Source organism: Castanea sativa, chromosome 4 (genome assembly GCF_040712315.1).
Source record: "Castanea sativa cultivar Marrone di Chiusa Pesio chromosome 4, ASM4071231v1".
In the NCBI taxonomy this organism is placed as follows: domain Eukaryota; kingdom Viridiplantae; phylum Streptophyta; class Magnoliopsida; order Fagales; family Fagaceae; genus Castanea; species Castanea sativa.
Window position 1 is genome coordinate 44884416 of NC_134016.1, and position 15084 is coordinate 44899499.

At 31.5% G+C, this 15084-nt stretch overlaps 2 protein-coding genes across 2 annotated transcripts; both read right to left on the reverse strand.

Annotated features, from left to right (window-relative positions):
• Window positions 1–433: 433 nt before the first annotated feature.
• On the reverse strand, window positions 434–3042 carry LOC142633116 (phenylacetaldehyde oxime monooxygenase CYP71AN24-like). Its single transcript, XM_075807385.1, has 2 exons — window positions 2104–3042; window positions 434–1142 (listed from the first exon to the last, which is right to left on the reverse strand). Exons 1-2 carry the CDS (start codon window positions 3040–3042, stop codon window positions 528–530), a joined length of 1554 nt encoding a protein of 517 aa, XP_075663500.1. The 3' UTR covers window positions 434–527.
• A 9149-nt stretch (window positions 3043–12191) lies between these two features.
• On the reverse strand, window positions 12192–14242 carry LOC142631733 (phenylacetaldehyde oxime monooxygenase CYP71AN24-like). The gene is made up of 2 exons (XM_075806021.1): window positions 13225–14242; window positions 12192–13026 (listed from the first exon to the last, which is right to left on the reverse strand). Exons 1-2 carry the CDS (start codon window positions 14155–14157, stop codon window positions 12412–12414), a joined length of 1548 nt encoding a protein of 515 aa, XP_075662136.1. The 5' UTR covers window positions 14158–14242; the 3' UTR covers window positions 12192–12411.
• Window positions 14243–15084: the final 842 nt, after the last annotated feature.

Consider the following 15084-nt stretch of genomic DNA (forward strand, 5'->3'; position numbering starts at 1 on the left):
GGTCTTGCTAATCACCGTTCTCTTTGGACCAAAACATGGAGCAAAGAAACTATGGTAACTGTGAGTTAGGGATTTTGATCCTAAATTGAGCCTCACATGCAGGTTACTTACTCACCACTTGTTTTTATTTTATTCATTTATTAGTATTTAATTAGTAAGGTTTTGCTGATGTCGCGGTTTGTGTGGCATGAAAGTAATATTTATTTTAGAAGTTAGTCACGTCAATATTTTTCATCTATTACTTAATAATAGAGACCATTTTAACACAATACTAAAGAGATAAAGATTGACATAATACCAAAAATTTAAAGACTAAATAGACACATTTGAAAAGTCATGGCTCAAATTAATATACAATTTAAAGTTAGGGACCAAATACATAATTTACTCTTTATTTTTTATTATTAAAATATACTTCCACAGCTAAAATTATTATTACAATTGAAATCCCTTTGAGCAAAAAAGACAATGAAGAAAAATTACATAAAACACAAGTACAACTACACAATCCTATGAAATTGGATAGATTAAGAAGAGTGCAGTATTGGTACAAGATGGAGAGGATTTTTCCTAAACGCTGTGAGTGCATTAACTTCAGTCATGTCCAAGTCTTCTCCCTGCGCAATAATGGTAGGCAACCTCCAATCAAACCAGAATAAAAGGTTGGCCAGCAAATATTCCACTGCAGCAACAGCAAATGTCGATCCTGGGCACCCTTTTCTCCCACCTCCAAATGGAATGAATTCAAAGTTTTGACCTTTCAAGTCATTTGGGTTGTCTTTGAATCTCTCTGGGATGAATTCTTCTGGCCTATCCCATAGTTTAGGGTCCCTTTGGATTGCCCATACATTGACGAATACTCTTGTTTTTGCCGGAATATCATAACCTCCAAATTTTACACTTTCTGATGTTTCACGAGGTGCAGAAAGAGGAAGAGGTGTATGCAGTCTTAGACTTTCTTTGATAATACATTTCATGTAATCCATTTGATTAATGTCATCCACATGTATCTTCGACTTATTTCCCACCACCCTTCTTATCTCTTCCTGTGCTCTTTTCATAATACTTGGATTTTTAATGAGCTCTGCCATTACCCATTCCAAAGTTGTTGAAGTTGAATCACCGCCACCTATAAACATGTTCTGAAAAAAAAAAAAAAAAACTTTAGGTATGTTATCAATGGTAGGATATTATCTCCACCTAATATAAATTCATTTTATAGTTTAGAGTAGAAATTACCTATTTAATGATATATCAAGTGCGATGTCTTTTATAATTTTAAATGACACAGCACTCTATAATTTATTAGTTCCAAGAAATAAAGTAATTTAAGATCCTAGAGGTGTGTCTAAGTGTCTATTTGGTCGGAGAGATTAAAAAGTGAGATAATAGAAAATAAGAAGAAGATAAAAAAGTAGAAGAATAAAAGAGATTTTGGTTTCTCTCGTTCGTGTTTGGTTGGAGGGGTGGAAAAATGGAGAGATTGAAAACTCATTTGTTTAGTTGAGAATAAAAGTAAGGAGATAAAAAATATAATTTGTATAAAATTATTCTCGTGCTCCTATTGCATAATATAAAAAATCATTTCCTTACAATCATTAAAAATAAACTTATTTTTATCAATTAAAATTAAAAAAATATATCTTATAAAATTTAACACATCATTAATATTATTATTTTATTTTATTTTCCTTATATATATATAGAGGTGAAAGCCACCAAAGATCCCACCGTTGATCAAATAAGAGAAAAAAAAAATTACTGTTTGATTAAAACGTTGAAAAAAGAAAAAGAAAAAAGCAACGTAAACACAAGTTTAAAGAACTTAAAAAAAACACACAAACAAGAAGGAAAACTAAAAAACGTAACTCAATGCACAGAGTGGCAAATTTGGTTTTCGCTAGAACACATGTCTTCTTCTCTCAATTTTCCTTCTATTTTGGGAAGAAAATTTTTTGGTGGGCTCAGGGAGCAAACACCCGAGCCTTACCACAAAATTTTTCACTCTCAATTTTCTTTCTTTCCACTTTTTACTCTTAAATTTTTCATCATTCCTAAAATTCCTGTAAACAAACACACCTTAAAGGAGAGTGAGAAATATACCAGTAGGATTGCTTTGAGGTTCTCATGACGAAGTTCAAAGCCAAGCATGCCATCCTTTTGTAGTTGGAGGAAAATATCCACAAAATCTATTTTATTAGGATGTTCATCGTCATCACATTTCTGTGTCTTGTAGTGTTCCTCAAGCACCTCATCCAGATAAGCATCTATTTCTCTACCAGTAGATTTTAGACTTGGTAAAAGTCCCGTAAGAATATCAATCCAACCCAAAGAAGGGAAAAAATCCCCCCAAAAAACTGACGCAATTAGCACCATTACCTTTCTTGGTAGTTCTGAAGGCTTGCCCATACCATCCTGTTCTTCAAACTTTTTGCCAAAAATAACTCTAGTAACGATGTTGTTAGCGGTCTCAATCAGTAACTCACTTAGATTAATAGAAACCCCTTTGAGGCACGAGTCACGCACCTTACTGATCAATATAGCAACTTCTTCTTCCCTTACATAGTGGAGAGACTGCACTCTTTTGAGGCTCAAAAGTTCATGGACACAAACTTTCCGTACTTTCCTCCAATATTCACCATAGGGTGAGAATGCTAGGTCATTGCATCCATAGAGTAAGAAATTGGTAGCTATGGTTTTTGGTCTGTTTGAGAAAACTATGTCATGTGTTGTCATCATTTCTCTTGCCATATCTGCAGATGACACCACAAGGCTTGGTGCATGGCCAAAGTATAAGAACATTAGAGGACCATACTTCTTAGAGAGAGCATGAAGAGAACGGTGTGGGAGTGAGCCAAGCTGATGAAGGTTGCCGATGATTGGTAGCTTTGGTGGGGATGGAGGTAAATTGGGTTTTCCAGTACGTTTAATGAATTTGAAAACATAAAGAAAAGAAAAAAGGAAAAGAAGAGGGAGGAGAGGAATAAAGGTTATTTTGTATAGCTCTTGCGATGATTGTTGGAACAATGGTAGAATAGCCATTTCCTCTTTTTTAAGTGTTTACTACAATGCAACTAACAACTCCAATCACAAAATATATATTGAAACGTATAGTAAAGTTTTTTTTTTTTTTTTTGGGAGATGATACCCAGGGAAGAAGTTAATGAAAGAGTTTATATAATTTGTAAGTTCAAGTTAACTCAATAAATAAAGTTTATTATCGTCAAATAAAAATTTGGAGTTTGATCCCTTTCTACAATAAAAACTAATTAATATTTTGGTCTAATAATAAAAAGTAATTTTCAGAAACAGATGCCAAAGATTGAAATTTTATCTTAAAAAAAAGTTCAATTATATTATTTTAACCGCTCAATTTTGTCATTTTTATATAGTGGGAGACTTTATAATTAATTAACTACACCACTCATGTCTGTGTTTATTCCTCAAAGTGTATGTTGAATATTATGAAATTCAATTATTATCGTATTAGACTGCTCCCTAAGCTTGCCTAGTGAATATTGTTATTATCTTCCATTAATTATTAGCACCCCTAATTCTTGAAAGAGATTGATTAACTATTGACTCACAAGGCAGCAGGGACACTAAGAGAAAGTGGAGAATGGCTGTCGCATCGAGGGACGCAATAGAGACTGAGTCAGGGATAGACTCTTCCTTTGTTTTCTCCCCAAATTTATTTATATAATAAATATACATATTGATATTTGGATTTTGTCTTCCTAGCTAAATAGACTTTGCAAAAAAGATATGGTAGACTAGCCCATAGCTTGTGGGGCTTTTATTTTTTTAACATAAAACGTGTTTTAAGTATGATTTTGGTATTTTATGTATCTATTTCGGGGGAAAATCCTAATCAGCTAAAAATTATGGGCAAACCGAGAAGTTGAGGGCAAAATTGTGTTTTCCATTCTAAGGTAGTTTCTTTCTTTTATCAGTGTGTGTGTGTGTTTTCTATTTTTTTTAAAAATTATATTTTATGTTAGTTTTTTCTTTCTTCTTCAAAATTTTGAGAGCGATAGTAGTAGATCCAAAGCACAACAATTTATGTTATGTTATTTATTCCTCATTATTTCTTTCTCAATTGTGCCAAGTGATTCATAAGGGTTAAAAGATCAAGAGAGTACGAACTTGTTTATAGAGTTGTTACATTTGTAAGCTAAAGTCCTTCAAGCAAGATTAATCTTTTATTTCTTTTAATAGAAATTAAAGCAAGAAACTACCTTAGAATATTCTAAGGTAGTTTCTTGCTTTTACGTGTGTTTGTGTGTCACTTTCTACTTTTTTTTTCACTATATTTTTACTTCTTTTTTCCTTTCAATATTTTGATGCAAATCCTAGTAGATCTGAAGCACACATACATGCTTTTTTTATTCGTCATCATTTCTTTCTAAATTGTGCCAAGTAGTTCAAAAGGATTAAAAGATGAACAAACTACGAAGTTGTTTATATTGTACTTTTATTTATTTATTTTTATAACTATTAATTGCAATATTAGTACAATTCTGATCTTATTAACTCAAAAAAATGTACAATAGACAATTAGTATGGTATTTTAGTACAACTGTTTTTTTTTTTTTTTATAGTTGAAACGAAAGTTTAGTTTTTATTTATTTATTTTTAATTTTACATTAGTACAATAGTATAGTATTTAGTTTTTTTTAAATTGTATACCTACTACTACTATTATTATTATTAGATTGGTGAGATATAAATTTATTATTTTAAACAACACACACGCACATATATATGGTGGCAATCTCGAAATGGTAAACTAATATCAACCGATACTAAAACATTTTGTTTCTCTAACCAAATCAAACAGCTATCAGTACAATACTGACTCTATTAATATCAACCACTCACTCATATTATTATTATTATCTAAAGTCAGACTTTAGTACCTAAATAACCATACTATTTACACGTCAACATTACTAAATTTTTTTTTGAAAATGACACTACCTCCAAATTTGAGCAAACAAACATTAGTTAACCATCGTTAGTGAGCTCTCCCTTTGATTAAATTTAAAGATTCACTCTTTAATTGGTCTTTCATTTCCAGCAAACCTCTTTCATGTCTAGCAAGATTAGAAAGAATGGTATAGGTTTTTATTTTTTATTTATTTTTATTAAAGTACATAAAAATTCAACTAAGAGGACACCAATTAAGATTTGGGACGCTGGGGAGGTTATTCAGTAAAACAATTCCTTTTTGGGAGCCATTTAATAAGGGTGTAGAGTAAATAAGCTTGATTTTTTTTTTGGGAATATTTATGAAATTTAGTTATCGAATTATTTGCACTTCCATTCTAGAAGAGGTTGATCTGCAATTATACATGTTTTATAGGGAATTGAGGCTAACGGAGCTGCTACTGGACGTAATGCTCCTGCAAAAGTCTAGAGTCACAACATAATCCATAACAAATTTTACACTGGCCTTAATTCTCTCACATCACTTTTTACGCGTTAAAATGTCATATTTTAATATTTTTAAAATGTAAATATTTTCACATCAGTTGTGGATATGTGTGAAAAATAGTAAATGTAAACTAGTGTAAAATGATGTTTTTCATTTTACAATTTAGTAAGGTGATAAATTGTTAATAGTAGATAATAAAGTAATATTTATAGTACTAGGTCCATATGAGAATCAATAATAATAATAATAATAATAATAATAATAATAATAGTGTTAGATCAGGTTGGGTATTTAAGATTTGAATTACATAATATGGCTTATTATTATAGCCCAAGCCCATTCTAAGACCAAGCCCAAAGCCTGGACAGATTGGGTCGACGCTTTAAAGTCGTACAGGGACATCAGATGGAATGAAAAGAAATAAACAAGTCCACCCAATTTGTGCTCCAAGACGTGGCTACAAGGAGAGTAATCTTGGGAGTCCAGTAAGTCAAAAAAATCACGTGGGAGTTCAAAAGCAAGAATCCTGGGAGGAAGATTTGAGGCAGTCTTGGTATTTTTACCACAAATTTTTGCACAGATGTCCGATTGGGCTGATTATTGTGGCGTTGGAAAGAAGACTCAAAGACCTACAACTTTGTAGTTCACCACAAATTCAGAATAAAACGTTTTGAAGTTAAAAGTGATATAGAAGTTGACAGTGGAAACAACTCTGAAAATTAAGGGATTGATATCCCAAATTTGAGGGATTTTCCCATTTTCTTTGGAGAAGATTTAGGTTATAGAGCCAAAAAAAAAAAACCCTAGAATTTTTTTCATCTTTATTTTTTTAGTTCTTTTAGATGTTTAGCAATTGCTTTTATGGATGTTTTTTTGCATAACTATGAGTGGTTGAATCTCTAGTTAGGATTAGAGGTGAATCTTAATATTTTTAATCTTTTTAATCATGTGTACTTGAAATTTTCTGTGTTTCTATGGATTGATGATTGAACTTTGTATATTGATTTTAATATTTGAAAACATTGCATGTTGACAAGTTCTTAAGATTTAATATGATTTTTAGATACATTGAATGTATGAACTCCATGATTTCTTATTAATTGAGAATATATTGAATGTTTGGTTTCTTTTGTAGCATACTAATGGAATTTCTGATAAAAAAAAATAACAATAAAATGAGATCCATTATGAAGATAATAAAAAAGTCTCTAGTTGTGCAGATATCTCTGAGGCCTAGCCTAGTAAACGAGACTTATTATGAAGATAATTGTGCTACATAACGACATATGAAATCTCTAGTTATGCAATGTTCTTATATCTAAGCCTCTTGCTTCTGCTAACAACATACTATACGTTTTAGAGATTGTTAGGATCATAACAATCTCTAAAACGTAAGTTGAGATGACGATCACTAGTCCTATCTATCAAACTCTTCAAGGCTCCTTGAAGATTTGTTTCAATGGTTTGTGGTTCCCAAAAACTCACAAACACTCAGGTTGCATTCGATGTTTGTATGGTGTTCTCCTCTCAAGAGTTCTATTCAATGTCAATGTCAAGCGAACTTCTTTGTGTAACTTAAAAACAATTCCTGATGAATTTGATTGATATCTCGCTTGATACGGCAATCTCACTCAACTAAGCTTCTTAGTGTAGCACTTTGAAATTTTTTTTTTATTTGGCTCTTTTAACCTCAATTACTTGAAACAAATACAATTCAGATAAAATAAATACACAACAGTATTGTGATTACAACCGAAACTTTGACACAGAATTTGCCAATAATACTAAAATAACCCTAACAAATAACACCATGGATTAACAACAAAGAGAAGATTTTTGCTAATATTAACGAAACAGTTTTATTGAATTGGATATGACAAAGATACAAAAAAGTGAAAAACACATCAAAGGGATGATCATGGATTCCCACTTAAGAAGAATGTACTACTCGTACAAGAGATTGGCTAACACATATTCAACCTCTGTCTTCATCACCTGCACCCCTTAGGGACTGGGCATTGGATAGGAATCCAAAGATGTGTGTTAAACACCATCTATTCCCCTCTCTGGCAGAGTTGACACAGTTTTTATTTATTTATTTATAAACGTTAGTTTACTTAATAATAGTTAATTGAAGTTGTTAGAGTTAAATTATTGACTTTAAATGAGGTGACATAGTCTATACTCAAGATTTATTTAAGATAAATCCCAACCTTCAAATGGACAAAAGCTATCCTGATCTAAAACGATTTCTTCACAATCATTTTATTTTATTTATATATGTGTGTATGAAGTTCTTTTTTAAAGACTTGAACTCTAACTCTTGTTCTCCCCCTCTTATCTTACAAAACTTGTACATATAAAGTAACCATTATATCAAAGGTGTGTAGTCGTTTTGCCAATCATTTTAAATAAAACACAAACGTGCCTATGTATGTGTGCGGTCAGAATTTCTGGCACCATGTAGTGTGTTCTTTAAAAAAAGAAATTTAGAATACTATGTTTGTAGATTTCAATGATTCAATTCCAGAAAGGTAAGGAAAGTAACAATTAACCAACTAATTTGGCTTTTATCACTGACTCATAGTATTAAATTAAGGGAAATTCTTGGTGCACATCTGAAAATATTTTATAATCTTGAAAAGTTAAGGTGGCCGGTGGCCCTACTATTTTTAAAAGCATGTAATATTATTATTATTTGTATCGAAATTGACGGTAAATTATCTAGAATATATTGGTGAGAGACGCAATATAGGAGATGAGGAAACTATCCATAAGAATCCATGAAAAGTCAAATTAATAACTTACGTAACGTTTTTTTATTAAAATAAACCAAAAAAAAAAAAAAAAACTTAATCAAGAACCCAAATTGGTTCTTTAAAAAAACAAAAATCAAGAACCCAAATTAAATTCTAATTAAAATTTAATTTTGTATCAATTGTTATTCCAATGGCACTGTACGTAATTTGATATTAAGTGTGCATTTGGCTGTCAATTAAAAAGTTGGCTTAATTTACGATTCAGTTTATTTTTGCTATTATTCATGAGTCTTACTGTACTTTTTAGTACTATTCATGGATCTTGCTGTATTATTTCTGCTAACTTTTACCTTTATTTATAGTATTTTCAGCAAAAAGTTTTCAGTTTCAGCAAAATAAACAGATTCCAAACAGACCATAAGTGTCTTTCAGCCCGTTTGGTAGCCTAGCTTTAGCAATGTTGCTCATAGTTTAAACACACAAATTGGTGGGGCCTACACATTTTTTTATCAACACGTATATCAAAAATACTCAAACAACATAACTTAAACTTATAACCCAAGCACCCCTTTTATATTTTAAATGTACTTCGATTTTAGGTCAAGTGTCCTATTTAATGCAATCTATTTTTTTGTTTTGTATCTTTTGTGTCAAATTAACGAGGGAGGAGGGATTTGAATCCTCGATATTTATATTAAATATATTGGGAATTCATAAATTAAAAATTAAAAAAATATTAAAAAGAATTTTTTTTATAGAAAAAGTTGAACCACAAAAAGACCGAGTGTGCTATACTTCTGGGATACTTTTGATTGTATACAACCTATTACTTAAAAATTTAAAACGAAAACATAAGTTGTACAATAATAATTTTCGTTTCTACATTGCTAATTTATTTACTGAACGCATACAAAATGAGTACTTCGGAGAGTTTTTCATGTGATATTCATAGAGATAGATTTACCATCACACAATTTGTGTCAAAAATTTTAATGCAACGAGACTAAACAAGCGATACTTATTAAGAGAAAAGATTCATGTGTTTTGAAAATGATTCAAATAATCCAATGTTGATACAATAAATAAATACCACTAATTGAATGGTAAAATTAGTACAATTATCCTCAAAAAGTTTTAATGCTAGACAACTTTCTATCAAGGAAGTCAATACCGTATCGAAAGTTGTACCGGTTTGGCGACCGGTACGATATATTTTGGATACCGGTCAATACCGGTGTACCGTTTTGGGTTTACCTCTATTTTATACACATACACACACACACACACCAAAATCTCTAGAACCATGTTTATAAGCATATAATATTTCACTTATATTATAGTAAATATAAAAGTTTATCATAAAACATTACCTCAATTCAGAACAAATTATTCATAATTTTAGACTTTAGTATCAATTAAAAGAAAAAAAAACACAATATAAAAAATAGATAGCTTAGTTGTTCATTGCATACTAAGAAAAAAAAAATAATACTTATAAGTTAATGTAAATAAGTTACCATTATGCCCTTACAAAAATTCAAAAATTTAAAAAAAAAAAAAAAAACTTTTTTTCTATGCCGGCCGGTATTGCCCGAAATTGGCTGGTATGACCGATATTTTTTTCAGTATAAAATAGAAGTGTACCAGTACTAGTGCACTGGTCGGTACAGTATGTACCAGCCAGTACCGATACGGTATCGACCACCTTGCTTTCTATACACAATGGTTGTATCACATGTCAGATGTGTTAACAAATATATGTAATACTTCTTTCACATATAGGTGATTGATATATGCAAACACAATATACGGTCCGACAGAAACATAAGATGTGCATACCATAATTTGGAAATGGTTGGATTTAGAGGTCATATGTAATCTCTATAATTATATATCATATATATTATATTAACTCAAAGTATATAGTTATAATCCAAATTACTTTCTCATTGTTATCTAATTTTGCGCTACGTGTCTAATTTAATGAAAATTAAATTAGACACTTGCAAGAAAACCAAGATGATTACCTCAATCACTTAAGTAAGACCACCTTGTTATTACTACTATTGAATATTTTCATGTGTACGCACGGGTTATAGCTTAGTATAATTATTATGGAAGCTCAACAAATGATTAAACTTATTTATTTTGATTTTATGTCAAGTTTACCAAGCTAGATTTGAAATTTACTCTAATTTCATGTCAAGTTTCCCTTTAATTTAAACTATTTCAAATCCATTTAAAAGTACTTTAGCCTATTTGGAACTACTTTCAAATCATTTAAACTGATTTAAATTCTTTTATCAAAATCTATCAATAACTCATATATAAATTTTAATGAAAATTTTACTATGCTTAAGAAAACAGGTCATACTTCTAAAATAGATTTTCATAAAGAATGATTTTTCATAAACTATTAAAAAAAGATATAATAAATATTGAAAAAATTCATTGTATTACAATAAAATAATATTAAACTTAAGTCGAAGGTTTCATATACGTATCATTGTGATTATTCTGAAGTGCACCCATGTATATATATATATGGGATTATAAACTAGTTCTTAATATTTACGTTTCTTTTTCTTTTCTTTTTTCTTCTTTTTTCTGTCTTCTTCTTCTTAATGACACGTAATATAAAAGAACTAATTCCCCAAATTTTTATTAAAATCATGTCATAAAATGAAGTACTAAGAATATCACACAAGCCTAGCCACTTGTTTTACGCCTTGCAAATCTGCACAAGCTAGTTAAATTAGATGCTCCATAAAATGTAACAAATCTTATACCTACAAACAAGAAGTTATATATATGTGCCAAAATGGGCAAATGCCCATTTCACACAAAAAAAGCAGCATTCTGCCCTCTTTTTCAAACAATTAGGGAAATGTTTCTTTTTTGTAACTTGATTTTCTCAAAATCGAGTTTCAATGTAAAACTTGATTTGTAAAAAATCGAGTATGAGAGATCAAACTTAAAAAAAAAAATTTGCATGGAGCTCGAGTTCTATAAAAAACACCACTATAGGCCTTTAAAAACGCCACTATAGGCCTCCATGAAACGCAGCTATAGTTAAAATTTAAAATTAAAAAAAAACACAATTGCATGAAGCTCGAGTTCTATAAAAAGCACCACTATAGGTATTTTAAAACGCCACTATAGAACTCCCTATGGAGCAATCAAACTTAAGAAAAAAACTTGCATGTTAAAACACTACTATAGGGCTTTAAAACGCTACTATAGCGCTCCCTATGAAGCGAGAAAAAAAAAACTTGCATGTTTTAAAACGCCACTATAGGACTTTAAAACACCACTATAGGACTTTAAAAAAATTACATGGAACTCGAGTTCATGGAGCTAGAGTTCCAGAAATTTTTTTTTTTTTTTTAAATTTTTAGTTGGCTATAACTCGATTGTCCAAAAATCAAGTTTTAAATTAAAACTCGATTTTGAGAAAATCGAGTCACAAAAGATGGGTATTTCCCTAATTAGTTTGGAAAAGGGGGAAGAAAACTGTTTTTATTGTGTGAAATGGGCATTTGCCCATTTTGGCCTATGTTATACATATAAGTAGCTGGATGTAAGAGAGGACAAGGCTATGGAAGGAAGTTTAGGAAAATCCTTTCTCCTGATTATTGAGAAGAGTTTTTACAGGTGTGCTATTTATAAGCCTAAAAATCAAGCTTAAATCCACACATCAAATTAATGGACCTGTAACAATTTACTAACTCTTTCCATAATAAATCAAGAACAAATGCTTAGTTAAAGTAAATTCAAGAAAATGAATTAGAATTTAGAAGTATTTACATTCGGTAAAGTGAATAAAATGTATTTACTGACTCTTTCATAATTAACAATTTTTTTTTACAAGCATATATAAGCTACAATCATCATTTAAAAATATATAACACACTTTTTTGTGGAAACCATTATCTATTTTGCATTTTGGTCAATTTTAAAGGACCTGATGAGAATGATCATATAAATGTTTTATGGCACTAGGTAAAAATTCATTTTTATTAAAACATAATGCCACAACTATAATTATTATTACTGCCACAAGGCCCACAACTATAGCCCCTTTACAGTTATTGCGATACTCTTGCGATAAGGAAGTAAGAGACAACAACAGATTCTAAAACAAAACAAGATAATGAGAAAAGATTAAGATTACATAGAGAATAGGCATAAGCACACGGAGTATTAATGGATCGATCAAGAAGAGTGCAATGTTGGTACAAGATGGAGAGGATTTTTCTTAAATACTGTGATAGCATTAACTTCAGTCATGTCCAAATCTTCTCCCTGTGCATTAATGGTAGGCAACCTCCAATCAAACCAACATAAAAGGTTGGCAAGCACATATTCCAAAGAAGCAACAGCAAATGTCAATCCTGGGCACCCCCTTCTCCCACCTCCAAATGGGAGAAATTGGAAATTTTGACCCATGAAATCAACTGGATCGTCTTTAAATCTCTCTGGGAGAAATTCTTCTGGCCTATCCCATAGTTTAGGGTCCCTTTGGATTGCCCATATATTGACAAACACTCTTGTTTTGGGTGGAATATCATAACCTCCAAATTGTAAACTTGCTGATGTTTCTCGAGGTACCAAAAAAGGAACTGGCGGATGAAGTCTTAGACCTTCTTTGAGGATACATTTCAAGTAATCCATTTGATTGATATCATTTACATTTATCTTTGACTTACTGCCCACCACTCTTCTTACCTCTTCTTGTGCTCTTTTCATAATACTTGGATTTTTCATGAGCTCAGCCATTACCCATTCCAAAGTTGTTGAAGTTGTTTCGCTTCCTCCCGCAAACATGTCCTGAAATTATGAAAAAAAAAAAAAAAAAAGACTTTAGGTATGTTTTCCATGGTCTTAGATTATCTCATCTAAAATGAAACTATTTTATGGTTTAGATTATATACAACAAATTTAAATATGTATTATATTATCAATTTTATAAAATAAACTTTTAAGATACTAGAAGTGTGTTTGAGTAAGAGAGTGAAAGAAAGATACTAGTAGGATTGCTTTGAGGTTGTCATGAGTAAGCTCAAAGTCAAGCGTGCCATTCTTTTGCAGATGGAGGAGAATATCCACAAAATCTTTGGGTTTAGGATGTTCATCATCACTTTTCATTGTCTTGTGTTCTTCAACTACTTGATTTAGAAAAGCATCTAGTTCTCCGAAAGTGGATTTTAGACTAGCTATTTTTCCTGTAAGAATATCAATCCAACCCAGAGAAGGGAAAAAATCCCTCCAAAAAAAGGCCGTAAGTAGCACCGCTAACTTTCTTGGTAGTTCTGAAAACCTACCCTTACCATCCTCATCTTCAAACTTTTTCCCAAACGCACATCTAGTAACGATGTTCTTTGAGGTTTCAATCAAGAACTCACTTAGATTAATAGAAACACCTTTCAGGCATGAGTCACGTACTTTCTTGATCAATTTAGAAACTTCTTCTTCCCTTGTATTCTGGAACGATTGCACTCTTTTGAGGGTCAAAAGTTCAAGGACACAAATTTTCTTCACTTGCCTCCAATACTCACCATAGGGTGCAAACACTAGGTCTGTGCATCCATAAAGTAAGGAATTGGTAGCTGTGGTTTTTGGCCGGTTCGAGAAAACTATGTCATGTGTTGTCATCATTTCTCTTGCCATATCTGCAGATGACACCACAAGGGTTGGTGCATGGCCCAAGTAGAAGAACATTACAGGGCCATACTTCTTAGAGAGGGCTTGAAGAGAACGGTGTGGAAGTGAGCCAAGCTTGTGAAGGTTGCCAATGATTGGTAGCTTTGGTGGGGATGGAGGTAAATTGGGTTTTCCACTTCTTCTAATGCATTTGAAAATATATAGAAATGAGAAAAGGAAAAGAAGAGGGAGGAGGGGAATGAAGGTTATTTTGTGGAGCTCTGGCCATGATTGTTGTAATAACGGTAGAATAGCCATTCTCTTTTTATGTTTTTACTACATACAATGCAAACTGACAACCCAATCACAAGATATATATGGTAATCTTGGGAGAGGTTAATTGTGGAGTTGATACAATATGTAAGGATACTTTTAAGTATAATTCAATGGTTTTAGATCAAATTATATTATATCATTCACTTCATTTTATCATGTTTATCTAGTGGGTGACTTCACTCAATCTTATATATAATAATCTTGCTTGACTTTCATTAATTTCTTGCAAGATTAGAAGTAGTGGGATAGGCTCTTTCATACTTTTCATTGATTAAAGTACTTGATAATTCGACACAATTATGATTTGGGAAGGTGGGTAGGTTTTTTTTAAGTAAAAAGGCTCCCTCGTGGGAGCCATTTAATTAGATGCTGTGTACAAAACTTGACTTGTAGAACTTTTTGTCTTGTCGGTGTTTATGACATTTAATTATCGTATTAGACCTGCTCCCTAAGCTTGCATAGTGAATAATTTTATTCCATTATCTTCCATTAATTGTTAGCACTTGCCCAATTATTGATACACCATGAAACATGTTGTACAGGAAACGATTAACCATTGATTCGGCAGTCAGTGGGGGACACCAGCAAATTATTGGCAGTTAGGTCGAGGGAGGCCATGGAAACTGAGTCAGAGATGGACCCACATCAAGGCTAAGGGAACTGTTTGGGGCCTCCCAATAAGTCTAAAGTCACACCAAAATTTACAACATGAGGTGAAAAGGTGTTAACAGTGAATAATAAAATAATGTTAGTGTAGATCTCATGAAAATCAATAACAACATTTTAACGAAGCAATTATGTGATTTGCTGTGTAAATTACTTAGTAAAACTATTGTGTATGTAGTATTATTCTTAGGCCCCTCTCTTTGTTTTCTTCCCAAATTTATTTATAATAAATATGCATATAAA